Source organism: Lepidochelys kempii, chromosome 4 (assembly GCF_965140285.1).
Source record: "Lepidochelys kempii isolate rLepKem1 chromosome 4, rLepKem1.hap1, whole genome shotgun sequence".
Classification (NCBI taxonomy): Eukaryota; Metazoa; Chordata; order Testudines; family Cheloniidae; genus Lepidochelys; species Lepidochelys kempii.
In genome coordinates, this window is record NC_136383.1 from 5,315,755 (window position 1) to 5,343,751 (window position 27,997).

General features: G+C 42.8%; 1 protein-coding gene across 30 annotated transcripts in view; it reads left to right on the forward strand.

Moving 5' to 3' along the window:
* The window catches only part of ADGRL3 (adhesion G protein-coupled receptor L3), an 821,427-nt gene that overhangs the window by 711,107 nt on the left and 82,323 nt on the right, over positions 1–27,997 (forward strand). For 21 of the 30 annotated variants that reach the window (XM_073340228.2, XM_073340229.2, XM_073340198.2 and 18 more), the window contains 3 exons: positions 2,174–2,240; positions 3,724–3,815; positions 24,931–24,957. In XM_073340228.2, coding sequence (XP_073196329.1) covers positions 2,174–2,240; positions 3,724–3,815; positions 24,931–24,957 — 186 coding nt within the window. The remainder of the gene's footprint in view (positions 1–2,173; positions 2,241–3,723; positions 3,816–24,930; positions 24,958–27,997) is intronic. The other 9 variants (XM_073340206.2, XM_073340207.2, XM_073340220.2 and 6 more) reach the window with 1 other exon arrangement.

Genomic DNA, 27,997 nt, shown 5'->3' on the forward strand with positions numbered 1-27,997 from the left:
CTAAAGCAGTTTTAGCGTCCACCAAGGCGGCAGAAATCCAGAACTCCTGTCTTGACATTAAGAAACCCTTTTCAGCATGTCTCTCACGTTAGGATGTTGATGCACGGCTTCAGTTCCAATTCAGGAGTTAGATCCTAAGTAGCAGATATTTTTTAATCTCTCCGCACTCCGGTTTCTGTTTTGGCTCCGTGCAAATATCATTATATTGGTGTATAACCAGTTTAGATTTTTATAGCCATTCAGACCCTAAGGCTACGTCTGCACGACACACTGCTGGTGGCAGTATGTAGGGTATGTGTAGCTACATGCCGCAGTGACAAGTGGCCTGCGTCCATGTTGCGTCGTGTAGCTACACCTGCCAATGAAAGGCTGTGGCAGGGGGGAAGCCGTGGAAAGAGGCTTCAGCATCTGACGGCTGCCGGAGCCTTTCCCTGCTTCCAGAGTCTTTCCCTGCAGCAGGGAGCTGGTGGAGTCTTTCCCTACTGCCAGACTCTTTCCCTGTGCCAGAGTCTTGTCCAGCAGATGGGAAAGGCTCCACAGAGCAAAGGCAGCAGGACACTCCACTGCCAAGAATAGTGGTGTGGAAAGGGAGGCACTGCTTGGGTGAGTAGAGAGCCATATAAAGTATGTACTCTGGGACATACCCTCCCTCTTCAGGAGTGTCTTTACTCACCTAAGCTGTGCCTCGCAGTCTGCGCTGCTATTTGTACCCCGCATGCTGCTGAAAGAAGCCAGCAGCATAGATGAGCCCTAGGTTGGTAAAGTTGGGAACAAAAGCCTTGTTTCTACAATTTTGCAGTTTGATGGTTTAATTTTTGATTTTGCGAATCCTGAAATTCTTCAGTGTACAAAGAGACGGGTTGTTTTCACCGTAGCATTTCAATTCCAGGCTTTGACCCCTTCTCTGGATCTGCTAGCACAGACCCCTGTGCTCATCGGCTTAATCTGCAGAAGGGAGGTTTAGGCTAGATAAAAGAAAAAACTTGCTAACTATAGAAACTAACAAAGTATAGGAAAAGGTTGCCAAGCGAAGTTGTGGAACAGGATTTTAAGAGCAGGTTAGACAAACACCTGAGAGATATTTTCTAGGTTTACTTTGCCCTGCCTCAGTGCAAGATGATGGACAAAATGACTTCCTGAGGTTCCTTGCAGCCCTACGTTTCTTGGATTCCTTGTGGAATTCAGCTGAGTTGGCTAGGACCCAACCCAGACCCAAGGATCAGAACTGCTGTCTTATGCTATATACTCTCAGGGTAAACTGATATGCACAATTCTAGTCACTTTATTTAGTTAGGAAATCCACGTAATTTCAAGGGTAAAAGTATTTTTTTACAATTTAGTAGTTTTTCCCTTATAAACACATCTTTAATGAGTAACATGACAAACACGACAAGACATTATTTTAAACATCATATGTAGCTTCCTCAGAATTTATATTCATCTGTCTTGTGACTAGTCACTTCCATTTTATCTTCCTGTCATCCTGAATGAACTAGGAATGGAAATATAATTTCCCAGGGGCCTTAAAAATTGGGGAAGTATTAAGTGCAGCTGAAATTAAGTGATTAATAATTTAGTTTTAGGTCATGAATCAGCTTTATGTGATACTGAAGATCATTTGCAACCTTAGAAACACTGGGGGCAACAAGGTACTCGGGAGGTTCAGGGCAGTAAAACCTCTAAAGTGAGGCTGCTGAATCTAATTAATCTAATCTTCAGTTCTCCAGTACCAAAATTTATTTCCTTTTTGCACCAAATTTGCTCAGATCTTCTTGACAGAAAAATGTCAGCTCGCTTGACAGTTGACTGGCAGGTTGTGTTGCATTATAATTGGAGAGAAGAGCAGAGATTTAATGGCTGCTCATAGTTCCTCCTGACCCCCCCACTCTTTTTTTAATATAAGGTTTTCTATGACAGATGCGAAAGGCCTTAGCAACTAGGCCCTGTGCCTTTTTCCCCCCTGCTTCCTCCAGAAGTAATTATCTTCCTCCATCAATAGCACTGTCAGAAATTGGGCACATAATTCAGCATTTAAATGAACAAGCAATGTAATATTTCCTGTCTCCCAGTGGAATGTTTTGCAGCTCACATTCTTCTCTGTCACTCGCTCAATCTTGATGTATGTCCTGCGCTCAGTCCTTGAATGCCTTCTATCCCTTGTGTTTCATTACAGATGTTGGCTCAGACTTGACACCTACTTCATTTGGAGCTTTATAGGACCAGCGACCTTGATAATTATGGTAAGAACTCCTAATTAACTACTCCATCTCCCAGGTCAAGAAATAAAACTTTCACTCTGTATCTTGAATTTACATAGATTAATTTGGGAAAAGCATGTTCTTATCTGGCCCCACCTAACACAAGCAATTAGACACTCATTATAAGAGAGTGCATTCTGAAATACTTGATCAAAACCTGTTGGGGAAAGGAAAGTATGTTTCAGTATGAGTTTGTGCTGTGGACACTTGCTCAGAATAGTCTCTTGCAAAGCTTGTTTGATGTTATCAGACGTTTAGAAGCGCTGGTCTCTATTTTGACACCACTGTATGCTCATCCCTTTGAATTCCAGGATGAAGCAGTACATCGTTTATGCACAAAGGGAAATCTGAAATAGGAGCAAAGTCAAAAACGGAAAAGATTTTTTTCTCTCGCTTTAGAAGTTAAAACAAAATAAGTGTAATTTCACAGTTAACACGCTTTGTCACCATATCAGATAACATAGCAACAAGGTAAAGAACCAAACTTTAGAGACAGCTGGAGTTTGCCCATACTGAAATCACTACAATATGGCTTATATAAATCATGCTTTGTTTTAAATATGAAATAGTTCAGCCAACACAGCAAGGAATGAGCATACTCATTTCAATGCAGATGTTGTAGTTGGTTTTTATTTCAATCCAGAGTGTTTCATTAGCCGTCCAGGTTGAGGCCTGTGCCACTTGCTAAATCTGTAGTGACTATCATATGTCACACACAAAAACAGCCCAGTTGTGTGCAAATCAGGGGATCGTGCCGTTTGAAGGATGTAGTGGCTTGCGTATTTTATATGTTTCTGTACAGAACCATTAATCTATATTTTTATTAAATACATTTATAAAAGGCCTCTCCCTCTGTGATTGCCACCTCTTGTCTGGGTCTTTGGTAACTCATTTCCAATCACTGGGAGCCTCTCTAGCATAGAGCTAGTGAATCACAGCCTATCTTTTACAGCATAGACCAAGCTCCTTTTCTCGGTCATTATATTGCAGTGTGTCTTTCTAACAGTCGCTTGCCCACCATCTCCCAAGTTACTCTGTATTTGAAAATTTATACTCACCCCTACCCCAGATGAAGGCAGGCCTTGTGGCCCTTTCCATGGGAGCAGGTGAACAACAAACCTGGAATGGTTTGTCATCAGTATGCACCACAAAGCCACAGAAGAGCAGTTACAGCAAAGATTTTTAATTTTCTGTAACATCACTTGAAACGCTGCTGTTGGTGTAAGGGCTGGCTTCATCCAGTGTCTATTGTATTGCTGTTCTCTCATTCGGCAAGCTGCCTTGCCTTTATAGAATACTAGGCAATCATCTATGATTTAGTCTCTGTAAAACTGTAGTGAGAACTAATTTCCCAGAGCAACTCATCTGTTACAAAGAAAAGACTCACTTCCTCCCCCCCCACCCACTTCTGCCATGTAACACAACCTTTTCCTTTCTTTCTTTCTTTTTTTTTTTTTCATTCCAGCTTAATGTAATCTTCCTGGGGATTGCTCTCTATAAAATGTTCCATCATACTGCCATCCTGAAACCTGAATCCGGCTGTCTCGACAATATCAAGTAAGTGGCTTTTCCCCCCAGTTCTCTCTCTGTTTACAGCTCCCTTACTCTTTGAACAGAGTATACTGTAACAAACCCTCTTGACAGAAATGACAAGAAGGGGTGAGGCATTGTCTTTATCTCATGTCATCCTGTTTTTGACTGCAGAAGTGGTTTATAATGAGCAAGAACGGGTGGAGGAGGATGAAGGCCTGTCTGTAAAGGGCCCCGGCATTAGTGTGTGTTTAAGACGAGTGGTGGCCGTTTTCATTCAGTTTTGCATAGCACAGTTATGTGTGCCCGCACTGAAAAGAACAACGGCCAGGTTCTTTAAAGTAAGATGGAACTGCAGCCAATGTCAGATGGAATTACAATTTGGCAATTATTATTTCAGTACTGTGCAGAAAAGGAGTGGAAGTGTGGATTGCTATTACTTCTCTCTGCTTTGAGTGCCACAGCCTACTTCTGATTTGTTTCTCTGCAGTAGATTTATTGGCTCAAATTCTGCCCTCAGTCCAAACGTAAAGTAACCCATATGGCTTTAGTGGAGCGCCACTGGAGTTCCTAAGATCAAAATTGTGTGCTCTCTGCACAGCACGTATATTGTCCTTTACTTTGGTGAGCATCCAAGGCACGGCATCATATTGTCTAGCTATTGATTGAATAGAATATTAATGCCCGGCAGTGCCTGCCTGTGACAATGCCTATGGCTTTAATTGCACGCTTTACAAATGCAAGTGAGATTTCAGGTGGCAGTGTGTGGTAGGATGTGGAGTCAACTAATTAATAAGACCATCTAATGAACTTTGTGGGGAGGAAATGGTCGGCATCAGCACTTCATTGTGTAGAGAGCAAGACAGAACAATATCTGACTCCACTAAAGGGCTCTCTCATCCCCTCTTTGACAGGTGGGGGGAGGGAGAGGACGGGAAGGGAACTCATTATATAATGACTGAATAGCACGTTTCTCCAAGAGGTTATTGTTGTTGCAGCTGTATCTGCTCTCACAGACGGTGCTTTCCTTTAAACTCACCGGAAAATTCTCAAGCTGGACAGGGGTTTGACGTGCAACAGCAGTACCCCCAGCCCAGCTTTCCGATTCCAAAGACCAGTTGTTTGTAGCAGGGGCGGGCATGGTGAAGGGCAGTGCTGAGAGCCCCTGGAAATTGCAGAAGGGGAGCGAAAGCCTTGCAGAGTGCCCCTCATCCTTCCCCACAAAGCTCCAGTGACCCCTGAGTGTAACCCCTGAGATGTGGGTGTTCCCGGTAATTCTGCAGAGGTGGTGCAACAGAGCAGCGACTCTAAGCATTAACATGCAATCCGCAGAGGAGGGGAACGGAGTGGTGCTTCACCATAGACCAAGCAGCATGGCCATGAGGCATCTCTGCTAGGGAGCGGGGAGCCTAGGTTGACATGTGAAGAGGAGGGCATTCTGCTAGGATGCTCTGAGCCCCATGGGGTTGAGTCTAAGGGCTTGTCTGAGCTACATATGCTTTACCAGCATAGCTATACTGGTGTAAGGAGATCAGCTTTCTAGGAAAAGGATTTTGTTTCTGGTGTAACTGTGCCTACACTAGGGCTTTTGCTGGCATAGCTATGGCGGCTACTGGGTGCGATTTTTTTCACACTGCTAGCCGACATAGCTATGTCAGCAAAGCTTTGTAGCATAGACTACACCTAAGATTCCCTGTGTTTTGTCTGGCTCTGTGCAGTTAATAAGCCCACGTGCCCTGCCCCTTTTGCCCCTCCACTAACTCCCTTCCCCAAGGGAGTAATAGGTTGGGTCTTGTATCCCTTCAACCTCACACTGTATTTTTTATTGTAGTTTTTCCCTTTCAGTTTTTTCCCATGATGCCCCATCTCTCTTGTAGATCACCTATCCATACTGAACTTTCATTTCAGGGTCAGCAGTACATGTCTCTCTGCTGGGTTTATTTCATTTTCTCTTAATACAGCTGGCGCTTCCTTAGATGTCCTGGGCAATTAGAAAGATCTCTTTGAGCAAAGCCTGTTTCTTTCCATATTCTCAGCCTCCACTTTGCAACGCAGATGGAAAATCTCTGGGATAAGAGAAGAGTTTATTTGGAAAGGGAGATTCCTTTGACAAACTGTGGCAGCCTAAACAATTACTTGTCCATAGAAGAGGCTGTGGGTGCAGGGAAATGGCTGAGCTCTCTAAGATCCCCCTTTCAGCCCCTGCTCATGAGCTCCTAAATGCAGGACATTTCCCAATGACTGGTGGAAGTTGGGAGCAGACTGTGGAGCTGCCAGATCCACCAGTTTTGGCTCCTGTTTGCTTACAGAAGCAGAAGGTGCATGGTGCCCCGGGAAAGTGAGGTGTTCTGGCATGGGGAACTTGGATGTACAGGTGATATCGCGACAAAGAAGCTTGCAAAGTTTGATTTTACGGGTGGTATCTTTTACATCCATTTCCAGTCCCTTACTGCTGTCCATTCAGTTCTGGGACACTTCACTGCCACAACAAGTGTTGCCAAAGCCACTGTAAGAAAAAGCCACTCCGTTCAGGTATGTGACAGGTTACAACCCTCCTCCCTCCCCCGCCTGCCTGGGAACATGATTATGTTCTGTGTTTCAGCTGTGATCCCCTTTGACCATGTGTCATTACTGTCCATTCCTGATCTGGTGGCAGGCTGCTAGGTACCACAATGCCCCCTCTTCCGTCAGCACTATTTCAGACTCTTGGCTATATTAGGTACTAGGAACAATCAGTCCACTTTAAGAGTGTAGATGATCCAAAGCTCAAGTCAGTGGCAGTCTTCCCATTCATTTCAGTGAGCTAAGGATCAGATCTTAAATCAACAATACATTTAATAACACTCGGGACTAGCAATTTTACTACTCATATTATATCAGCTGTGTAGACTTGCTGTCTGAGAAGAATCTTTTCAAGGTCACCTGTCCAGAAAGCTCAGAACTTTTCTAAATTAAAATAATAATAATAATTAATAATAAACTAATATAATAATTAAGGCAAAGATAACAATAATCTACTGAGTTATCTTTACTTGTGCTAATCTCTAGTACCTTTGTTAAAATGCCAGGCATTTATGTTACAGGTTATGTCAATTACAGTGTCATTGTAAAATATTTTATAGGTTCTTTGGCAGATGAATGTCTGTTCCTGATTTGACTAAATTAAAATGCTTTGAAAACACAAGCAATAAAGATGTTTTAAAACACCTTACTGATATCTTTCCAAACCTGTTGCTTCATTACCAGTAACATTCTTCATTTTAAAATACGTGAAAGACAGAAACTCAATCTATTTAACTTGCCTGAGAAAAGATTAAGAGGTTACTTGATCACATTCTATAAGTACCTACCTGGAATTAGAAATTAGATTCAGGCTAGAAATAAATATAGATTTATAGCACTGGAGGTAATTAACTATTGGAATATCTTATCTAGAGAGGTGGTAGATTTTCCATCACTTGAAGTCTTTAAATCAAGTTTCCTTGTTTCTTTCTGAAAGATATGCTCTAGCTCGACTACAAGATATGTGCTTCATTCCGCAATCACTAAGTGAAATGCTATGGCCTAAATTGTATAAGAATTATATAACAATATAATTAGAATCGTCCTTTTTTGTCTTAAATCTATGAAAACAAAAACTTGTAGGTGCCAAAAAATTTGGCTGACCTCTGTGAGCCTTTAGTGTGGTTCCAAAATGTTAGATCGCTGATGAGTATTGTTTTTATTTTGTTTATTTTTGTAAACAAATAAGGCCTTTTGTATGAAGAGCTTGGCTGTGATATTTGTATGACAGCTTTACAGCATTAGGGGAACTGAATCGAAGTTTGTTCTCCCACTTCATTTCCTGTTGCTGTTCTGCATTAAGCTATGACAAAGTTCTCGCAACATAAATCCTCAGCCAACTTGACAACTCCAAAATATTCAAATCCCTGTGGCGATGTAAAAATAAAAGCTGTAAAATATTTGAATAGGCAATTAATAAGCACCTTGGCAATCTGGTGCTTGCTTATGTCACTTTAAGGTTGGAAATACATTATGAGACATAGAAAATGGATAGCCAAATAACTCCACTTAAGCGAATCAACTTGATAAGCCCTGGGATGTCCCCTGGGGTACCATGAATTACTGTGCCAACAGAAGAGCCATTGAAAGGGCAGCATCTGAGCCAGGTGCTATATGGCTGAAGGATTTCTGCAGAGTTGCAGAAATAAACATCCTGAGCCTTAAACCATGAGGTACAGTGGCTTTATTATTGGGCTAACATGGCAGAATCTGAAAGTCCAGCCATTTAACGCTCAGCATCCATGAGTTATGCTCAAAGAGTCAAGGAAACACCTTGACATTTAGATGGATCAGAAGCCGCCTCATTCTCACCCATGTTACCTTTTCCAGCTTGACAAGCAGTTTTCAGAAAGATAAATCTATAATCTGTTAGTTTGTAGCTTTAGGTCAGTGTATAAAGCCTTCCCCTGAGCTCTGTCCATTTGCTTGTCCTTGGTCTGTGTTCTCATTGGAACAGGGGGCACGCTCCTTAAGTGTTGGGAAAGAGTCCAGCACAGAGTGCGTGCTACCAATAATAAATAAGTCCAGCATTCTGTCTTGGCTCTTCAGGCATGTAGTTTAGTATGGAGGGGTAGCAGCCTTGCCATGGTCTAAGACAGTCTTGATCTGCCTTGTAATTCCAAATGAAAAGTTTTCATCTTGTATGGGAAAATTTATGATTTCATGGAGAACCCATAAGCACTTTAGGGCAGGGCCAGTGTCTACATCTGTGTGGGAAATCCTGACTCTGCTGATGTCCATGGCAGAACTCCCATTGACTTCCATAGACCCAGGGTTCACCCTATGTTTATACCATGCCTAGCACAATAGGACACTGTGCCCTAGCTTAGAGACTAACCAATTTATTAGAGCATAAGCTTTCGTGAGCTACAGCTCACTTCCTCAGATGCATATCGTGGAAACTGCAGCAGGCTTTATATATACACAGAGAATATGAAACAATACCTATTCCCACCCCACTGTCCTGCTGGTAATAGCTTATCTAAAGTGATTTCCAGCACAAATCCAGGTTTTCTCACCTGGATTTGTGCTGGAAATCACTTTAGATAAGCTATTACCAGCAGGACAGTGGGGTGGGAATAGGTATTGTTTCATATTCTCTGTGTATATATAAAGCCTGCTGCAGTTTCCACGATATGCATCTGAGGAAGTGAGCTGTAGCTCACGAAAGCTTATGCTCTAATAAATTGGTTAGTCTCTAAGGTGCCACAAGTACTCCTTTTCTTTTTGCGAATACAGACTAACACGGCTGTTACTCTGAAACCTGTGCCCTAGCTGAGCATCTGGGCACCATCATGATGTATGTATTAAGTAATTATAACAAACAAGTTTGTAACTGGGGTCTTTTGATAAAGCTGGTTTTAACTCTCTCGTCCCCTCCTCAGTAAGTTTCAAAACAAAAACCCTCTTTATGTTTTCAGATATTTAGGGCTCAGTCTCAGTGAAAACTAGGATTGCTTCAGAAGGTTTTAAATGAATAGAATATTATGAAATGTAATAAAGAAATAAAATGGCTCCATCTTGGAATCGTCTCACATCTCTTTGTCCTTCAGGAGATTCTAGCCAGGAATGGGTTTTAGCCCTCTTCCCTGCAGCAGTCTCACTCTTTAAGTTGTTTAAGTCATGTGCAGTGTTGCCAGTAAGAACTACCATAACACGTGTTCTATAGGTGCTGATCGCTAAATTATTAGGTAGAGCGGTGGGTAGATTCGATAGTCATGGCCATAAACTTGCACCCACAAAATTGCTGCCATTGAAAAGTATGAAGAAGTCTCAACAGGCAGAGGAAAGATAAAGCCAGCTGAGAATGTCTCGACTAGTTCTGTCAGGACGAAATTCACCTCTGTGCCATGGGCCCATTTTGGGGGTTTAAATGGGCTGGAGTGGTGCATAGACCTTGTGCATGAGAATGAAATTAACTTTCAGGGACCAAAGGAATGGTGTATTGCTGTTATACACTGCTCCGTCATAGATGAGTGCTGTCCACTATCCTTCCAAACTCACTGGGAGAGTGTATTACATGTAGATGGATGGATCTTCCAAGCTGGGGATTGTGGCAGCATGAGGAGTGCCCAGCTGGTGAAAAGCCAATCTGTCTGCCTCTTATGCCATGGCCACGCTCCCATAGCCTCTTGCATGGAGATTAGAGAGAATGGTATAGAACAACATTGCATTCCAGAGATCTCCAGCTGGGAGATGGTCCCTGGCAGGGAGGCATTGCTGCCTGGAACACTTTAGAACAGCTCTGACTCTGCTCTAAAGTAGATTGAACCAGTGCAGAGCCAGCCATGGGATCAGGGAGCCACAGTTAGTCGCTGTGCAGTTGTCCCATTGTGCCCACTGGATGCTGGGCACAAGAGAGAATGTGGCCCAGATTTTCAGGGGCCTGGTACACATGTGTATTTTTTGATACTCACATGAATCCAGAATGCCTTATAGACCAAAGGATCGCATCTCTTTGTGCAGTTAGGCCCTGATCCAGCAAGGTACTTTACCACAGGGGTAGTCTCACTGATTTCAATGGAACCACGCAGAGTTAGCCACATGTGTCAGTATTTTACTGCACTAGGGCCTTGATGCATTCTCTTCTCCGCTGGCCGTTGCAAACACTGTGACCTGCCAAGGCTTGTTCATGTTTTCAGACATTTTCCTATTTGTTTAATATCTGTTCTTTGTGAAAAAGAATGTTATTTCCTATAACCCCCGCCCCCCATCCTCCCCAATGGCTGTAACACAATTACATTAGGTCGATAAGAGGCATGCTCCTTAATCAGAAATATTTAAATAATGGTTATTCTGGTCACAGTACTGTTAGAAGAGGAGGGTGCTTATGTTCTCCCCTTTGGATTGCTTTCCTCATCCTACTGCCATTTGAATTACTTTGTTTGTAGTCTAGTGTCATTGGGAATTATGCATGACATCATTTTGGGGCCGTTACAGTAACCAAAACTGATCCTATTATGAAAGTATTGGCTCCAGGGATGGAATGATTATTTGATTAATATAAGGCAGATTCTGTAATTAGTTTGAAAGAATTCCTCAATGATATTGGACACCTGCCATACCTAAAGTTATGCAGGAATCTTAATGTGCTTCCGAATGGCTGGAGGGGAGGGATTGAAGCATGCTTCATCATTCCAGAAAACGAGAGCCCATAAGTCATGCATTTTATTTTTTAAACAGGGTAACATTTTCTTTGAAATCTCAGTGTGTTGTCTCCCCCTTACCCCCACCCCTGCCACTCCCACACTTTTAATTGTCCTGCTTTCTATCTGTGGTTAGATTTGCTAGCATTCCATTTAGCCAAACTGCTGTCACTGACATTTTCCCATGGTGCAGTATGTGGCTGTGAGGTTTTATTTTATCTATTTTGGAAGGGTGAAATATATGCCTTTATAGCCAAGTGCAGTTACAAACCCATGAAAAAATGAAGCCGTGTATCAGGAGTTTTCAATTTGTTTTAACTCTCCTTCCCTTTTTCCATGCATTTTGTGCCACTGTCATTTTATAGACATAGTATACAAAACCCGTCTCAAAGTTCGCTTTGAAGTCAGTTGGAGGCCCTTTAAAACACAGTTAGGGTGGGCCTTCACAAAGAATAAGAAGTAGGACTGGAGAGTTGTGTTCAGTGAAAATGTCCATCAAAGGAAATCTCGGCACATACAAAAAGCATCCTCCTCGGAATTTATTTTCCATTATGTTAGTTATTGGTACCCAAACTTTCCACTTGTTGGTTAGTTCCGTTTTTTAAAAGAGAGAATTAATTAGGGACCTCAAGATAGTTTTATCCCAGCATTAAATCCTTTTACCTACATTTTATTGTTGTTGCAGCTTGCTTGCTCTGTGTCAACCTTCTAGCATTCCTCTTTCTTTAGCAATACAACAAACACTGAATTAACAAACTCAAGTTCCATTGGATCATTATTTATTCCATTTGTGCTATTTTCTAAGCGAGAAAGAATGGTGTTAGTTACTGAGGCCCCAATTCAGGAAAACATATGCTTAAATCCCATTGAAATCAACACTTAGGTGCTTCCCTGAATCGAGATCCTGAGGACCTGATCCCACACAACTGTGAGCCCTGTTATAATAATTGGGCCAATTTGTGATAATTGTAAAAAAATTAAGGAATCGAAATTGCCGTGTTGAATGTTAGGCCTAATTGGAGGCAAAATAATGAAGGGTAGTCTGTTCCACCCACCATTCCCTTTGTGGGTCCTTCAAGAAAGAGCCTTTTTTGGAGGGAAGGAGAAATGAAATTTAAAAAAAAGGGAACAGAAGATGGATGCTATTGGTAAAGCAAGCTTCACCATTATGGCTGCTACCTACATCATCTCCTGGGATCTCAGGCCTTCATCATCTTAATTGTAAAAAATGTCCTAACCAAACCAAGCCAAAGAAAGGTACCTGAATAATATCACCACCTATCTCAGTCCAGCCAAATCCAAAATACCACCTAATATCAAATCAAATGGAATTTTAACCACAGCTCCATCCCAGCTCAGATAACTTCTTCTCTCTTCCCCAAAAGGACAGTTGTTACTACCTTTGATACCCTCTAAGAGACGATCAAACAGAGGGCTTTTCCTTCTAAAACTCTCTCCAGCTAAAACGAAAAGAAACAAAAAAGTTGTTAAAATGAAAGCCTTATTTAATACTTTACATTTCAAATGTTTTAACTGTTTTTCCTTCTTTTCTGTATCTTTCATACAATTTTTTAAAAAACATTAATGATGTTTGCCATAGTACTAAGCAGGCTGAAGTCTCTATATACCAAACCCCAGGCCTTGTTTAACACTGTTTAATGTTAAGCAGTAACTGAGTTAGGTTAACACCTTTGTCCTATTTATTCCATCTAAATTAATACAACAGTGCATCCAATGGGATGATGAACATCCTCAGTTCCCATTGAATTCCACGGGAGTTGAGGATGGATCGAGCACTAAAGTTTTACAGACCAAAAAAATAGTCCTTTCAGAATTTAATTTAAGGGAAACCAATTTCTCTCAGCCAACTACAATAATTATTTTTCACACTCTTGAATCATTTGTCCCACAACAAGAGCCATATTTCTCATCTCACCATTGTCATCTGAAGAGAGACATCTGGTAGCCTAGTGCACGCTAATAGATTCTGTCACATAAAGCAATGCAGCACAAAATGCGATTGCGGGATAGGGAGAATGGCTGTTTGCCTGTTTCCATAGGGGGGTACCAAGAGCAGCCAACTTTCCAAGCTGTGGCACTCATTGCTTGGGAAGGAAAACTGCGCCCCCATATTCTCTCGTTTTTGGCACCCAATTTTAGAAAACTCTGGCCTAATTTTCAGAGGTGCTGATAACCCACAACTCCAGTTGAAGCTCCTTACAACTTTCACTCTTATCAGCTCCTGGGATGTGTTGAATTCTTGTGGTTTAATCAAGTGTCTCGCAATAGTTAATCTTTTTCTTAAAGCCCCAGCTTCTGGAGTCATGTGCTTATGTGAGAATTGCAACGTTCATTTAAAAATAAGTTTCTAGTCTCCTATATTTGCAGAAAATATGCTTGGAAATGTGGGTCCTAAAGGCTCAAAGATAGGAGGCAAAGAAAAGAATCACTATTTCTTATTGTTTAAAAAATCTCTTGATTTTTTTTAAAGCCACTCCTATGTCTTTTGCTGGGTCTGGTTTATGATTTTTTAACATTAGGGATAGACCAATCTGTACTTCTGAAAATCACATTCTGGTGTGTAAATTTGGGCACCCAGAAATGAAGCCACTAAAAATGACAAGCCACTTTGAAAAAGTGCCCATCTAACTATGCTACCCATTTTCATGTCCTGTTCTCCATTGATTGCCAAGGCAGCTACAGCTTATGATTAACTCATGAGTCTGTAGATGGCACATCTGTTCATATTACTACAGCCATGGGAAACAACTTCTTTTGAAATTAACTGATCCAACCAAAATACAGTGACCCAAATCCTGGAATGTGTTGAGCACCTGTAACTGCCATTGAAGTCGGTGCATTTCATCGGTGATGTATTATATATATGGTATAGGGGTAGTATAAACGCATTTTCATATTTTCGTTATGTACCATATTTAAAGACACAGTTGTGAGTAGTTCAGGCCCCAAAATTAGGTTTTTTAAAAGTACCTAGAAAACCTTTAATAAATAGAAATGAAATTGAAAAGAAAAAATAATGAAATTTAAAAAGAAAAAATGAATATTAATCTACAGAAATGTTTAATACAATCTGTGCTCAGACACAGTATCATGCAAAACAGAAAGTGAAACTGATGGATCCAGTTTATATACCAATCGGATTGAAATGCGATAAAGTAAACAAATTGCTTTCAGGGCAGTGAAAAGTAAGTTAGATTCTAATTTTTTAAGCTTCCTTCCACTTTAATAATAAGAGAATAGGTCAGTAATGTTGGTAAGGATTTTTTTTAATGTTTTTTCTGTTGAATGTCATTTTACCAAAGCCAGATTAATTTTTCAGTAGTATAGGTGTGTTTTTGAAAACAAATGACAATACAAAGATAATAGAGATCACTTTTCATATCTGTATATTAAATCTTTGTTAATTTCTGTAGCAATTTGTATGATCACCTGAAGACACAATTCTTGGAAATGGTTAGTGGTGCTGCAGGCTCTGGCAGTAATATTGTACCAGCTTCAGATGGGGGCTCATCTTGCAGAAAAGAAACATTTTAATCCTTCATGACTTCTGCACTGACAGTTGCCTATCAACATGCAGAGATCATGCTGTATAACTTTCCGCCTGTGGCTCATCCTACAGGGTGCTGAAGGCTGCGGAGAAAAAGTACAAACGTATTCGTGCTCAGAGTCTGCTCAGCCCAGCACCTGAGCCGAAAGGCTTGGTTGTAAGGCCCAATCCGGCAAGGCATTCGGCACCCCTCAATTCCTGTCACTGGGGAAGCGAGGATGATCACTAAGGATCGGGCCCATTATTCCGAGACCTGTGCACAGTGCTAAATAATGGGGGATTTTGTGCACCCACACCAAGCCCTCCTGAGTATATCCGGGAAGCGGGTGCGATGGGGATGAGCCAGGGCACCACCCAGGGATAAGTGTTGATGTGCAAGCCAGTGAATGCAAATGATTATTTGCAGTAGTAGAAGTGAATATTTCTGTTACCCTGTACCCCAAAGCCCTACTGATGAATTCATCATAATGTGTATTAATAACAGTGATGGTTAGGATTTCCATTTACTTCGACTAACCAGGAGGAGGGGCTATGCGAGCACATCATTGAGAAGGAAGAGTGAGAGCAGGGCCAGCCACGACACAGCAGTGCTTCTAATTCTATCCTTCCCAGACAATGTAAGAGTCTAACTGGCCTGTTTGGACTAATTATAGTCTTTTTGAAACTATAGGTTCAAATCTCACTTCCTCCAGTACTTCCGTCCGAAGTATATAGAGGCATATGAGAATCTACACTGGGAAAAGATATCTCATACTAAGGAACAAATACATAACAAAAGCCAATGGCTGGAAGTTGCAGCTAGACCAATTCAGACTGGAAATAAAGTGTAAAAGTTTAACAGTGAGGACAGATAGCCAGTGGAGCAGCTTCCCAAAGGACATGGGGGATTCTCTGTCACTTGGAAACTTTACAGAAAGTTCCAGCTTCACTTGAAAAATTTCCAAGTGTCTAGGGGTACATCCACATGGCAAAAAAAACCCAAACCCACCCACAGTAACGAGTCTCAGAGGCTGGATCTACAGACTTGGGCTCAGTAGCCATGTAGCTGTAGATGTTCCAGCTTGCGCTGGAGCCTGGGGTCTGAACTGGGGGGGTGGGGAGGGGGCATGTTTCACAGCTTGAGCTCCAGCCCAAGATGGAACATCTAAACCGCTATTTTTAGCGCCATAGCACAAGCACAAGTTGTAGACTCAGGCTCTGAGACTCACCTTGGTTTTTGCCATGTAGACGTACCCTAGGTGATTTAGGTGCTTTTGAAAATGGGTCTGAGATCCTATGTCACTTACCCCACATCAGGGGTGATATTATTCACTTAGTTTAACCACAGACTATTTGGCTAGATGGATGAAGTTACTGGGTGAGGGTCTCTGGCCTGTGTTGTGCCGGAGGTCAGAATGGGTGATCATAACGTTTCCTTATGGCCCTATAATTTCTAATGCATGTTGGCACAGTGCTCTCACAAGCTTAGCAGTCAGTTTACTACACCTTTTTGGATCTTATGTACCAAAGCATCATGCTCAGCAGCCCTATAGATTGGTCAGTACTCCTGTCACACAACCCACATCTGCATCCCTGCATGATCAAATTTCTAATATGCAAAACCAGAAGAAAGACATTCATCTGCTGCACATACACAAAATTAAGTGCTTACAAGAGTCCTACCAAGCAAATGTGCTACATATTCTATTCTTAATAGTGTGCAGCGTTTGCAAACACCTTAAAGGAAAATTGCTAATATTTTATGTCTTTGAAATGGAAAACCACCTGGGACTGCATTTATTTTGATGCACATTTTTGTCCAGATGGTAAACATCATATTTTTGCATCATATTTTTTTGCATCATTGCAACATCATATTTTGTCCATTCCTGTTGGACGGAGTTTTAGGGGTTTTTTTAATAATAGATTATCGGGTTTTTTGCTTGTTTAGCTATTGTTTTCATGATGGCTACATTAATGTTGAATGGCAATAGGAAGCACTAATCTTTCCACTGATAGGTGTCTTCTTTCCAAAATAAAAGCCAATCAATAATTACTGATTGAGAGAGTGTCCTGGAAGATATTAAATACCCAAGGTCTTGCTATGAAACCATTCGTCAAGATTATTGTTTTAAAAATTCACAGATTTAGTATTTTATCTGCAAAGCCCTGCTTGAAAAATGCAAATGTGGCCAAAGTCCTTATCGAATCTGTATCATGCGGAAACAATCAGATACATGGTTATACTTTACTGTGTTTTGAATAATTATGGCACGTCTTTGCAAAGTTAGAAGGAAGGAAATAAACAGGGTAAGCAATTTTAAGGGCAATTAATTACTTACAGAAATTAGATGAGCTTAACAAAATTGCTCTTTTCAATTACAATAATTAAGAACAAATCACAGAAAACCTCCTGTTGAAACAAAAGGGAATAAGAGGCCTGATGTTATAAGATATAACCAGGCAAATGGTGCAGTAATTCCAAATCCTGCGCCTGAATGACCGAAGAAGGTGGCCTAGAGTGGTGGATATTAAGTGGGTGAGATTTGCAAGACTGTGTAAGAGAGTTAGGAGTCCTACTCTCATTGAAAGTCAGTGGGAATTGATTATCTGATAACAACAGGCACTTTTAAGGATCCCGCTGTCTAGTGACTTGATCCTGTTTGTGGCTGTGTTTCCCCATTGCCCTACCCTTTGTGTCCTCATTGACACCAGTGTGACACGGCACTCCCGTTCTGATGTGGTCATGACATGCACCCACCTGGCAATCAGTTTTCACTGGCATAGGTGACTGCCCCAGGTGCAGGGGAGTGATGAACTGGCCCCAGATCCTTGCCCAGCATTTACCTGAATTATCCAAGGCTTATTTTGCTCCTCTTCTAGGGCCACTCTCTCTTCCCCTTGCAGGCTCCTTGACCTCCTTTCCCCCAACAAAAGTACCCATCCCTTCTACCTGAAATAAATCCTTCACAGTGCAAGGAGCCTGCTACCCAATTTAAACATCTTCAGTGACTGGGTAGATAGCGCAGGCACCATTGTAGCTATTTGAGAGCAGCTGGCTAGCCTGCTGTATCTTCTGGGAACAAGGCTGAATGGGCCGATTACCCCACAATACACCCAGAGGGATCGCCGAAAAGCAGGCAGTCTAATGTTTCTCTTTTTCTTTTATGTGCAGTAAGGTCTTGAACTCTCATCTGGGCCTTCCTGCTGATTCTGGCTATGTTAATCTAGCAAAAGCTATTCCACAGATGCAGTGCCAGGGTTTGCCAGGGCTTGCCATAACTTACTGCATCAGTTACAAATGTAAAAAAAATGAAGAAAAAAACACACGCACCATATCCCATGGCAGATACGAATGGAAAATAACATCACATTTTGTTTTAGTTCCTTCTCGTATCTGACTACAGGAATTCCCATCTCAGGGAAGCTACAGTTTAATCACTTGCTGTGAAAATGAATTATACACATCATTTCAAATCATTTTTGAGGAGCACGCATAACCTTTCTGCTTTTCAGAGCATTGATCACCCATGGAAGCCAAATAAGGTCCTACTCACTTTGGGCTCATTTCTGCCATATTTGCTCAGCAGACTATTTATGCTCATAGTGACTACCCATATGAGTAAGGATTTGGTATCAGCACCCTTTGTCCACGTTTATCAAGCCTGAACCTGTTATTGGTCTCAAGAATAAGGGGAAACACTTTGAAATGTCATAGGTATTTTTTAAGTAGAGGTACCTAAGATTAAACTATCAAGTGTTGAGCTGCACAAATCATAGCGTCTGTTGTTGGTTATTTATGTCTTACATTAATGGGATGCTTTCCGTTCAAAGTTGGCTGAAAAGTTAGATTTTGTAAAAAAACAAAAACAAAAAACTAAAATACAGACTTACTTCATTTGTTTTTGTCCCAGCTGCAAAAAATGCAAGCAAACAGTATAAATCATTAAAGTAATTGAATTTCAAAAGTTTGTTCAAATTTTAATAATGTAGGTTGCAAGTAGCACGTACATGAGGAAGTCTGTTTGTCTACAGTATATTACTTTGAGGTTGTCGATGTCCCTTTGAAGTGCAAGACTGTGCTGTTCACTTGCACTCTCACATTTCTGGTCATTCTGTCTCCAAAAACACCGATTGGGATTTTAAATAGAGCCTAAGTCAATAGGATTTGTGCTCCTAAGTTACATAAATGCTTCAGCAAATCCCACATAGAACAGAAATAGAAGGGGTCAGGAGACTGGAGATGAAAATGATTAGAACCATAGGTTGATTTCTGAGTGAATTAGAGAACGGAAAGGTTGGCACTGTTTATTTAAGGGAGAGGATGAATAAAAGGATCCTCATCCATGGGCGGGGTCCTAGGCATTATGGTAATACAGTGTGTGTGTGTGTGTGTGTGATAAAAATATATAATTAATAATAGGGGAAATGTTAGAAGTTGTGATGCCTTTCAGGGTACTCATGACTCAGTCAAGTTTTTACCCCCCACCTTCTGTGAGTGGCAGAAATGCTTGTACTTAACTGCGTGTCAGTTCCCTGACACTATCAGCCTGTTACCCACCTAAGCAATCTGCTCTGGGCTATGCCAGCCCTTACTTTGCCTTGCAAGTTAACAGTTGGTGTGACCCAGTCCCCAACCCCCTTTGAAGTGTTCCTCTGTACCCAGCCCCTTCTCTGCTGAACACTCAGAGAGATTCCAGGTCTACTGTCCCCAAGGGAAGAGTGTACACACCAGCTTGTACGGTTCAACTCAGGATCAGCACCTAGCTTAATCTCACAGCTGTGAGATATGTTTACAGTGAAAACAACAATAAATGTATTAGCAAAGGTTCAAGAGGCACGAAATGTTGAGAAAGGATAACAGAAACAAAAGGTTACATATAAAACAAAATCATAACATGATTTCTGGAGACTAAACTTAACAAGCTATCCTTCGGTCTAGAGACATTTATCTCACCTTAGACGTCTTCTGCAGCATTTTCAACCAAGCCTGGTTGTGATCCTGTTTCCATGAACGTAACTGCTCTGCCTGATTACTTCTTAAGGGAAGGATAAAGGGGTGTCTTCCTGGCCTTCTCCTTATATCCCCCAAAGTTCAGTGGTTGTACCCAGAGTCAGGATAACCTCCTGTAGCTTATTCTCCAGTGTGTTGCCTCCCTGTTGACTTCACTCTCCCCTCTCCATTGACTTTGTGTGTAAATGAGGCTTCCACTTTGTTGGCTTAACATCTTTTGTTTGGCAGAAAACCTGTCTGTCAACTGTGCCGTAATACAGATTTTGGGAAAAACGTTTTTAGTAGACATACATAACTGCTTGCATAGTATCTGTGCCTATATTTCACAGTGGTATCAATGACCAATGTGATCCTGGCTTTCATTTAAGACCTCACATAAATCATTCTTTGGTGAACCAGAATGTACAGATCGGAATCAGGATATTCTTGTAACGCCCTTGCCAGTTGGCATTGAGGGATTAGAGTCACAGAAGTGTAGGCCAAGATTTTAAAAAACAGATGCCTGTTTAATCCCTCGCCATCCCTTCTGTATCTGGAGAGCTGCTGGATGCTCTCTGCTTTGAAGACCAGGCCATTTAGTTAGCTGCCTAAATGGGGATGTAGGAGCCTAACTTTAGACACTGTTTGGTCCTGCAAACATTGCAGGGAATACTGGAGGTAAAGTGGACACTTCTTTCTCGCAATGTAAGAACAAGGGGACCCAATGAAATTGAAAGACATGTAATTTAAATCGGATTTTAAGAGATTTACACAACACATAGTTAACCTATAAAATCCATTGCCCCAAGCTACAGTTGAGGCTTTTGTTGGATTCAAAAATGGACTAGTTGTTTATATGGATAATAAGGCCATCCACCATGGTGTCAGACAGGATGCAAAGAAGTGTGGTGATTTAGATCCTCATGTCTCGGGGCATAAGCTAATCACTAGTTGCCAGGGGTTAGGAAGAAACAGATGGGGGTTCACAGTATTTTAAATACGGACTCTCTACTGATTCCTTATACATGTGTTACAGTTTTGGGGATATCTTATTTCATTTCACCAAGACTTGGGGTCGATTTTTTCTTCCTTGTATCGTATCTAAGTATCATGCCAAAATGTTATAGCTATCAGCTACATTCTCCCTCAGTCAGGATTTGGTAATATATCATTCCAAGGCTGTAGTCCCTTTCCTGTAATTTCTTGTGTTCAACACAGGCAGTAATGCTACACTAGCAATCATAACAACATACAACACCCTGAACTTTACCAGGAAGCAGGGTCTGCTCTGGTGTTCAGATATTTACATGTGAGCTAATCTTCATAAAGCTACTTTGGTTTTTAAATCAAAATGAAGAATAAAAATGTGTACTTAGCAACCTACATGACATGAGCCAGAAGTATGAAATCAATTGGAGTTAGGCACTTACCTTCTCGGGTGCTTTTGAAAATCCACTAAGGGCCTATTGGCATCTTTAGGCACCTAAATACCGTTCAATAGCTGGTCCATAGGACTTAGGCTCCTAAGTGCCTCAGTCACTTTGGAAAATAGGTCTTAGGCTTGTAAGTCACTTCAGTGTTTTGAAAATTTTACCCTTATGTGCTTTTGAAAACTTTAAGCTAAAAGGCAAATCCAACGATTACACATTTTGTTTACACAAAGATAAAACAGACCCTCCAGATACCTTGGAGAAAGGCCATTGCTACTCACTCAAAAACTTAGAAAAGGCTGTGACAGCTGAAACTAAGACAGTAAGGCTGTGTCTACACCATACACCATGGGCAGCGGTGTGTAGGGTATGTATAGCTACACGCTGCAATGAAAAGCCTGCTGCATCCATACTGCGTTGTGTAGCTACACATGTCAGTGAAAGGGTGTGGCCGGGGAGGAGGCGCAGCTCCCCGCTGCCGGAGCCTTTCACTGTTAAGAGAAAAGACTCTGGAGGGGGGAGGCAGTGGGGGAAAACCCAACTTCACACTGACTTACAAAATACAGAAAACTGGTTATGAGGCCGAAGCCTGCACACTCTTCTCCTTCACTTCCCATGGCTTATCGAGGCGGGAAGCAGACCTGCAGACAGCACCATGCTGGGGACGTGTGGAGGGAAAAGATTGTGTCTTGCTCTACCTAGTCACTGCTCCACCTTCTGCAAAATATCTGCCTGGCCCCATCAGTGTGGCCATGGGGACAGGGGAGCAGCCAGGAACAGCTGCATTAAGTGACATTCTCCTTTCCCCAGGGAGCTCAGCTGCTGAAGAAGACCACACAGAAGGACTGGTCCTGTCCCTTTTGCCCTTCTTGTCTTGACTGCCTCTGCAGTGATACTTTTTGTGGCTCTTCCTCCTGGGTAGCTGGCTGAAGTGTGCTCCCTGCTGCTTTCCCCTCCCCCTGCCCTCTGCTAGGACACACTGTGGTCTGCACTAGGGGTTGCTGTCAGCTGGGCAGTGCTGGAGGCTGCCTATCCTCTGCCCGGGTACCGAAGTCCCCAGCTGTAGCATCAACAGGCAATAGCAGGGGTCTGAGAGGGGGCTGGCTGGCTGGCTGCCCTGCTGCTCTCGCAGCCCCTTTGAGGCAGAGATGGTGCAGTGCCTGGAACCCCAATTCAGACCCTCCCCTAAGTTACAGTCAGAGCCCCTGCTCATGGAGGGAGACAGAAACCAACAGGCCCTCAGACTAGGGGCTTGCTCTGTAGACTGTTGGTACCAGTGGTAAGCTCCCTTTACTCTGCCCTCCGAACGGGAATCCTACCCCATTCCCAACTCCCACTCCTTTCCCCAGTGAAACAACCCACCAATAGCCTCCCTCATGGGCCCCAACCCAACAACCCTCAGGCTGATTCCTCCTCTCTGGCCAGTTCCCAGCCACCACCCTACCTCAGTGGTGAGACCCTCGCATTGGTGCTCACTGCTTCCCTTCTTCACCCTTTGCTTCTGCTCCTGACTTGACCCGTCTCCCCCAGTAGTGAGGAGAGGAGCCACACCAAGAGTATAGGCCGGGGAGTGACACAGGTGTTTCCTGGCCTGGGAGGATGATTCAGGGTGGGACTCGCTCCAGCCAGGAGTCCCAGCTGTCAGAAACCTCCCTCATCCTTTACCCCGAGCCCTCCCTTCCCAGCCTCCAAGGCTTCTCTGCTAGAAAAAAGTCCATATTATGAAGTCAGGTGTCATCCCCCTGGGAAGCAGTTAGATTGGCTTTGCCCCTGGATGAAAAGCTATTCCCAAGCATCCGAACACAGCAGAGATCTGCAGGTAACCACGACAGTGGCTTCTTCTGCCCCCAGCCTGGGCCTGCATGCTGCCAAGCAGCAAAGAGGCCAGGTGTAGAGAAACTGGCCATCCTCTCGTGGGTGAGAGCATGGCTGTAGTGGAGGGAGGCCAGAGAAAAGCAATGGGGAGATGACAAAGCACCATCACCATTGGGCTGGCATACCCCCGCCTCCTCCTCCTCCAGCTTGAGCATTCACTCAAGCTGTGTGTGTGTGGGGGGGGGGGGGGGTGCATCCACCAGCCCAGTGGTGTTGGTGATGGTGCGGAGGCGGGAGTCGACTCTGGCGTGGGGTGGGGTGTGGTGGAGTTAGCGGAGCTGTGAGCGGGGGCGCAGGCAGCCTGGCTAATGAGTTGGGCGGGGTTGCTGGACCGGGACTGGGGGCAGCTTTCCCACCTCGCTCGGGGCCTAGTCCTGATCTCACATCCAGGTATTCCAGTGACTTTCCTGGAATTACTCCCAATGGACACAGGGAGAAGAACGGGGGAGTGGAGGCTGCCAGTGATGGAAGGGTGCATGGTCCCCTTTGGAGTGGCGTATATTGTGCGCCTGGCCAGCTCAGCTAGCTCTATGTGTCCTCCCTGCACCCCCACCCTGCGACCCCCGATGCCCACACTGGCAAACACAGCTCACCTGCCCAGTACAGGGACAAAGCTGCCATTAGCCAGCCATGGCATGGTACTAAGCCCTGTCTCTGCATACATTACACTAACTCAGCCACGTATTGTGTGCAGGAGAAATGGAACGGAGCAGTTTGCATGAAATGCAGGGCTAAATTCCCACACTAAGGGCCGAATTCTGACCCCCATTGATGCCCAGAGGGAGTTATGGGTATAAATGAGAGCAAAAATTGACCCTGAAAGGCTGCATACCATGACCATTATGGGAAGGATAAGGGAGGATAAGAAATATGGCGATATTTCTTTTTGAGCTCCGGTAATATGGAATTGGTAATATCAAAACCTTGGCTGGGATGATTTAGTTGGTGTTGGTCCTGCTTTGAGCAGGGGATTGGACTAAGTGACCTCCTGAGGTCTTTTCCAACCCTAATCTTCTATGATTCTATGAATTGGTCCCTTCAGACATGACAGATTTCTGATACCAACATCAACGGAGGGACGTCTCATCAGGACAGGCACACACGCACACTTGCAGAGCTGTCACTGGGCATGAGATGAACACGCTGAACCCGGGTCCCTCTCTTGTACCAATGCCAGCTGCTGCAAGAGGTCATGGTATCAAAAGTGGAAGGCACCAAGGGGAGAAGAGGGAAATCCTGGGACCTGCCTTGCTCTCAGTTGGCATCAATGAAGCCACACTGATACAGACCGGGGCAACTAAGCGCAGAGTTAGTCCTAAGAGGTTGAAGTGCTTCCACTAGGAAAATGGCTGCAAATAATCGTGTGTTCCAGAACCTTATTTCGAACAGGCAGTTTTAAATTATTTGTAATTGGCTAAAGTGAGGTTGCTTCTCCATCTTGTTTGGTGAACAACATTGTTCCCCCTCCCTGCTCTCCATAAAATGGAAGTAAATAGGTAAACATTTTCCTGTCTCCTTGCAATCAGTGGAGAGAGTTTTAGACGATTCTAATGCCATTATCTTTAAAAGAGGGTAATGTCGCAGTCTGACTCATAAATAGGGAACCTGGGAGTTACAATTATGAAAAAAACTAATAATGAAAAGATAAGTCTTCTATAGTACATCTTAATACACTGGACAAAGAATGCCTGAGGTACAGTGAAGCTTGCCATCTAAACATATCAAAGCTTTCCAGGATGACTACATTAGATTTCCTCTATTAATGTTCTCCATAGACAGCAATGATTTTTTAAAAAATAGATTTCTAAGTCAATTGAAATTTTATAAGCAACAGAAGACTGCAGCTGGGGAGCTACAGAACTCAGGGAATGATGGCTACTTTCATAAGTGATGCCATGATTGCTGTTGTAATTTAGATCCTCTGATAAGTAAACCAGTCTGGTCAGTATCTGGGGGATACACCTGAGGAGGAGGCTGTGGCATTGTTTGTGGTAGGCTGGGAATAAGCTTTGGTTATTTCTTACAAAATATTCTTTCTGGCATTATATTCTAATGTTGGTGTTCTTGTCTTTGTCTATGCATTCTTTAGCTATGAGGATAACAGACCCTTCATCAAGTAAGAATGACCTGAATGGCTGATAAATCCCATTTATCAGTGTGGTCTCATGAACCAGCTGGCAGATCAATATTGAAAAATCATTAAAGCTTCTGTCATTCACGTTTGAGGCAGAAGAGCAAACTGCAGGAAAATGGCCAGGCATACAGCTTCTATGCAGAGTAAACATGCTGCATATGCATTGCCAAACAATTGTCACTTTATCTGCTTCACAATTCTTGATTGGACATCACCCGAATTCACTGCAAATGTTAAAGCAATCTTGTGTAGTACAGACTTGTTATACCAATAGCAGCTTTCTTGTTTCATTACGCTCTGTCTCTCTGTGCATCAAGTGTGTTGTGTTGGTAAGGAGGGCTTTGGCTTGGGATTCCTAATGCAATTTAGCGGTAAATTTTCAAAGTGATGCATGGGTATTAATCAGTATAACTCCTATTGAAGCTAATGGGGGCTAAATCTCTGTGCAAGGCTTGGAAAAAATGTCTCCTTAAAGATGAGAATGCACAGTTGTCACAAATTGTCAATTTCAGGGTTTCAATCATGCCAACATTTTATGTTTTGTTTTTCCATTTCTTTAGAATTGAATTGTAAAAAAAGACTGTGAAAAACTTGTAACAGAAACACAAGTCTGTACAAAGAGCTCAAAACAAAAGGAAGCAAGAAACTTACAAATTATGCACTTTATATCAACATTTCTTGTCCTGCAACCAAAAAAGAAAAAAAAAGAGAAAAAGTAGAATAACGGAAGCATAACAACTTTGCAATAGACTTTCAGTTTGTTCTTCTGGTGAAGAGTCCTTTGTGTTCATTTTTTCCAGTACCATTGTCATATTCTCTTTCATTTTTCAGTTCCTTTTTCAAGGGTAGGGGAGGGAACAATTTTATGCAGTTTCCACCCCCTCTTTACCTCCAAGTCTGTTTTCTACATCAGAACTTTGTATATTACACACTTTTTGCTGTGTGGCTCCTCTAACCCAAAGATTCCTTTCAGCTGCTAAGGTAGCATATTTCTGTTACTACCATATAAACGGTTCACTCTTTCCTATGCATCTCTGTCATCTGAGGCGCTCTCCTTAGACTCAAGAACTGGCTGAAACTGGAGATAGGGCGATTTTCAATTACCATTTGGGTCATTTTTAAACGACCAAAATATACAAGTACACAAGGGAAAAATCTTTGTTGCTGCATTATTAGTTTTTTTGTAAAAATGACTTGATTTTGCAATTAAGATCATAATGTGGTCTCCTTGCTGGTGGAATCTTGGCAGGAAAAATATTTAAAACAGCCAAGCTATTAAACTTTATCAAGTGACTGCTTTTCAGAAGGATTTTGAGACTGCATTTTTAATTTGCATAGTGCTAAATATTTATTCACAGAATTGACTGGAAATGCTTCAAAGGAGTTGGTTCTGGTTTGCTAGATAGATAATAGGGATTTTTTTAAAAAAACTGTCTAAATAAGTAGTTACCTCAGGGGAGCTCTTCTGGTCGCATGGATAAATAATACATAATCGCATGGAAGATCTAATACTGTATTTTCTTTCTAATATTTAAAGAAGAACAGTGAGAAACATTAACACAACAAGAGTGTGTTTCTGTTTAGGACAAACCCTTATAAAAGCACAGGGACTTAAAGTGAAGGCTGACATGTTGTCCTAGCAGCATGACTACAAGATTGGCATCCCCGGCTGCAAATGTTTTGGGTTTCTCACAGGATTTTTCACCAGCTCCTCTCTCTCCCCGCCCCCCCATTCCTCCCCTTCCCTTAGCAGAATGCAAACCCAACTCTATTCTATCTCAAGCCAAGTTTTTTTCAAGCCTGCAATGTCTGAGCAGGTTGAAAATTAAGCAGAATTCAAGCTCACTCCTCCCTATCAGGACCTTGATCCTTCAAGTCCTTCTGCTGTTCCCAGCAGATAGCTCAAAGCTGTTGCACTCCAGGTCTGAAGTAAACAGAGGCACAGATGTGGTGAAGAGTTACGATGTAGGCCTCCATGCTTAGGGGAAGTCAATCCAAAGCCTCTCTCAAAGAAGAAGAGTTAAAAAGAGGAGAGATGCGAGTGGAGAATGAGCATGTCTGGGCAGGCTTCTAGGCCTGAGTCTCCTCATACCTAAACTGGGTTTACATACTATAATTCCATTCACTTTGGTGGAGTTACTTCTGATTTACACCAGCATAAACGAGAGGGAAACCTGGACCTTGGGCTTAAGAGTGATCCTCAACTGCGGCTGCTTGCCCTGCACTCCCCACTTTGGCCACTGGGTGGAAGTTCATTGGTGCCAGCAGAGTAGCACTCTGATTAAGGTCCAGTCCAGCGTTCACTGAAGTTTGTGTGATGACTCCCATTCATTTCAGTGGGTGCTAGAGCAGAGCCTAAGTCAGGACTGGGTTCCCTTCTGCTCCCTGTCCTGCTCTTCACGCTTTGGCTTTTGGGTACCCCTATGGAGGAGGGTATCAACCCCTCCATGTGACTTAGTATTTAAAGTTTCAGTGTGGCTTAAGATAGCTTTGCCCCTTCCTGGTTGGCGGTTCCAGCTCTCCTTACACTGAGTTAACAAAAGTAAAACACACCAGCTGACCTGTTTGTCCAAAGCTCAGAGCGCTTTCCTTAACAAGGACAAGTGCAGAGTCCTACACTTAGGAAGGAAGAATCCCACACACCGCTACAGACTGGAGACCAACTGGCTAAGCAGCAGTTCTGCAGAAAAGGACCTGGGGATTACAGTGGATGAAAAGCTGGATATGAGTCAGCAGTGTGCCCTTGTTGCCAAGAAGGCCAAATGCATATTGGGCTGTATTAGTAGGAACATTGCCTGCAGATCGAGGGAAGTGATTATTCCCCTCTATTCGGCACTGGTGAGGCCACATCTGGAGTATTGTGTCCAGTTTTGGTCCCCCCACTACAGAAGGGATGTGGACAAATTGGAAAGAGTCCAGCGAAGGGCAACAAAAACGATTAGGGGGCTGGAGCACATGACTTATGAGGAGAGGCTGAGGGAACTGGGGTTATTTAGTCTGTAGAAGAGAAGAGTGAGGGGGG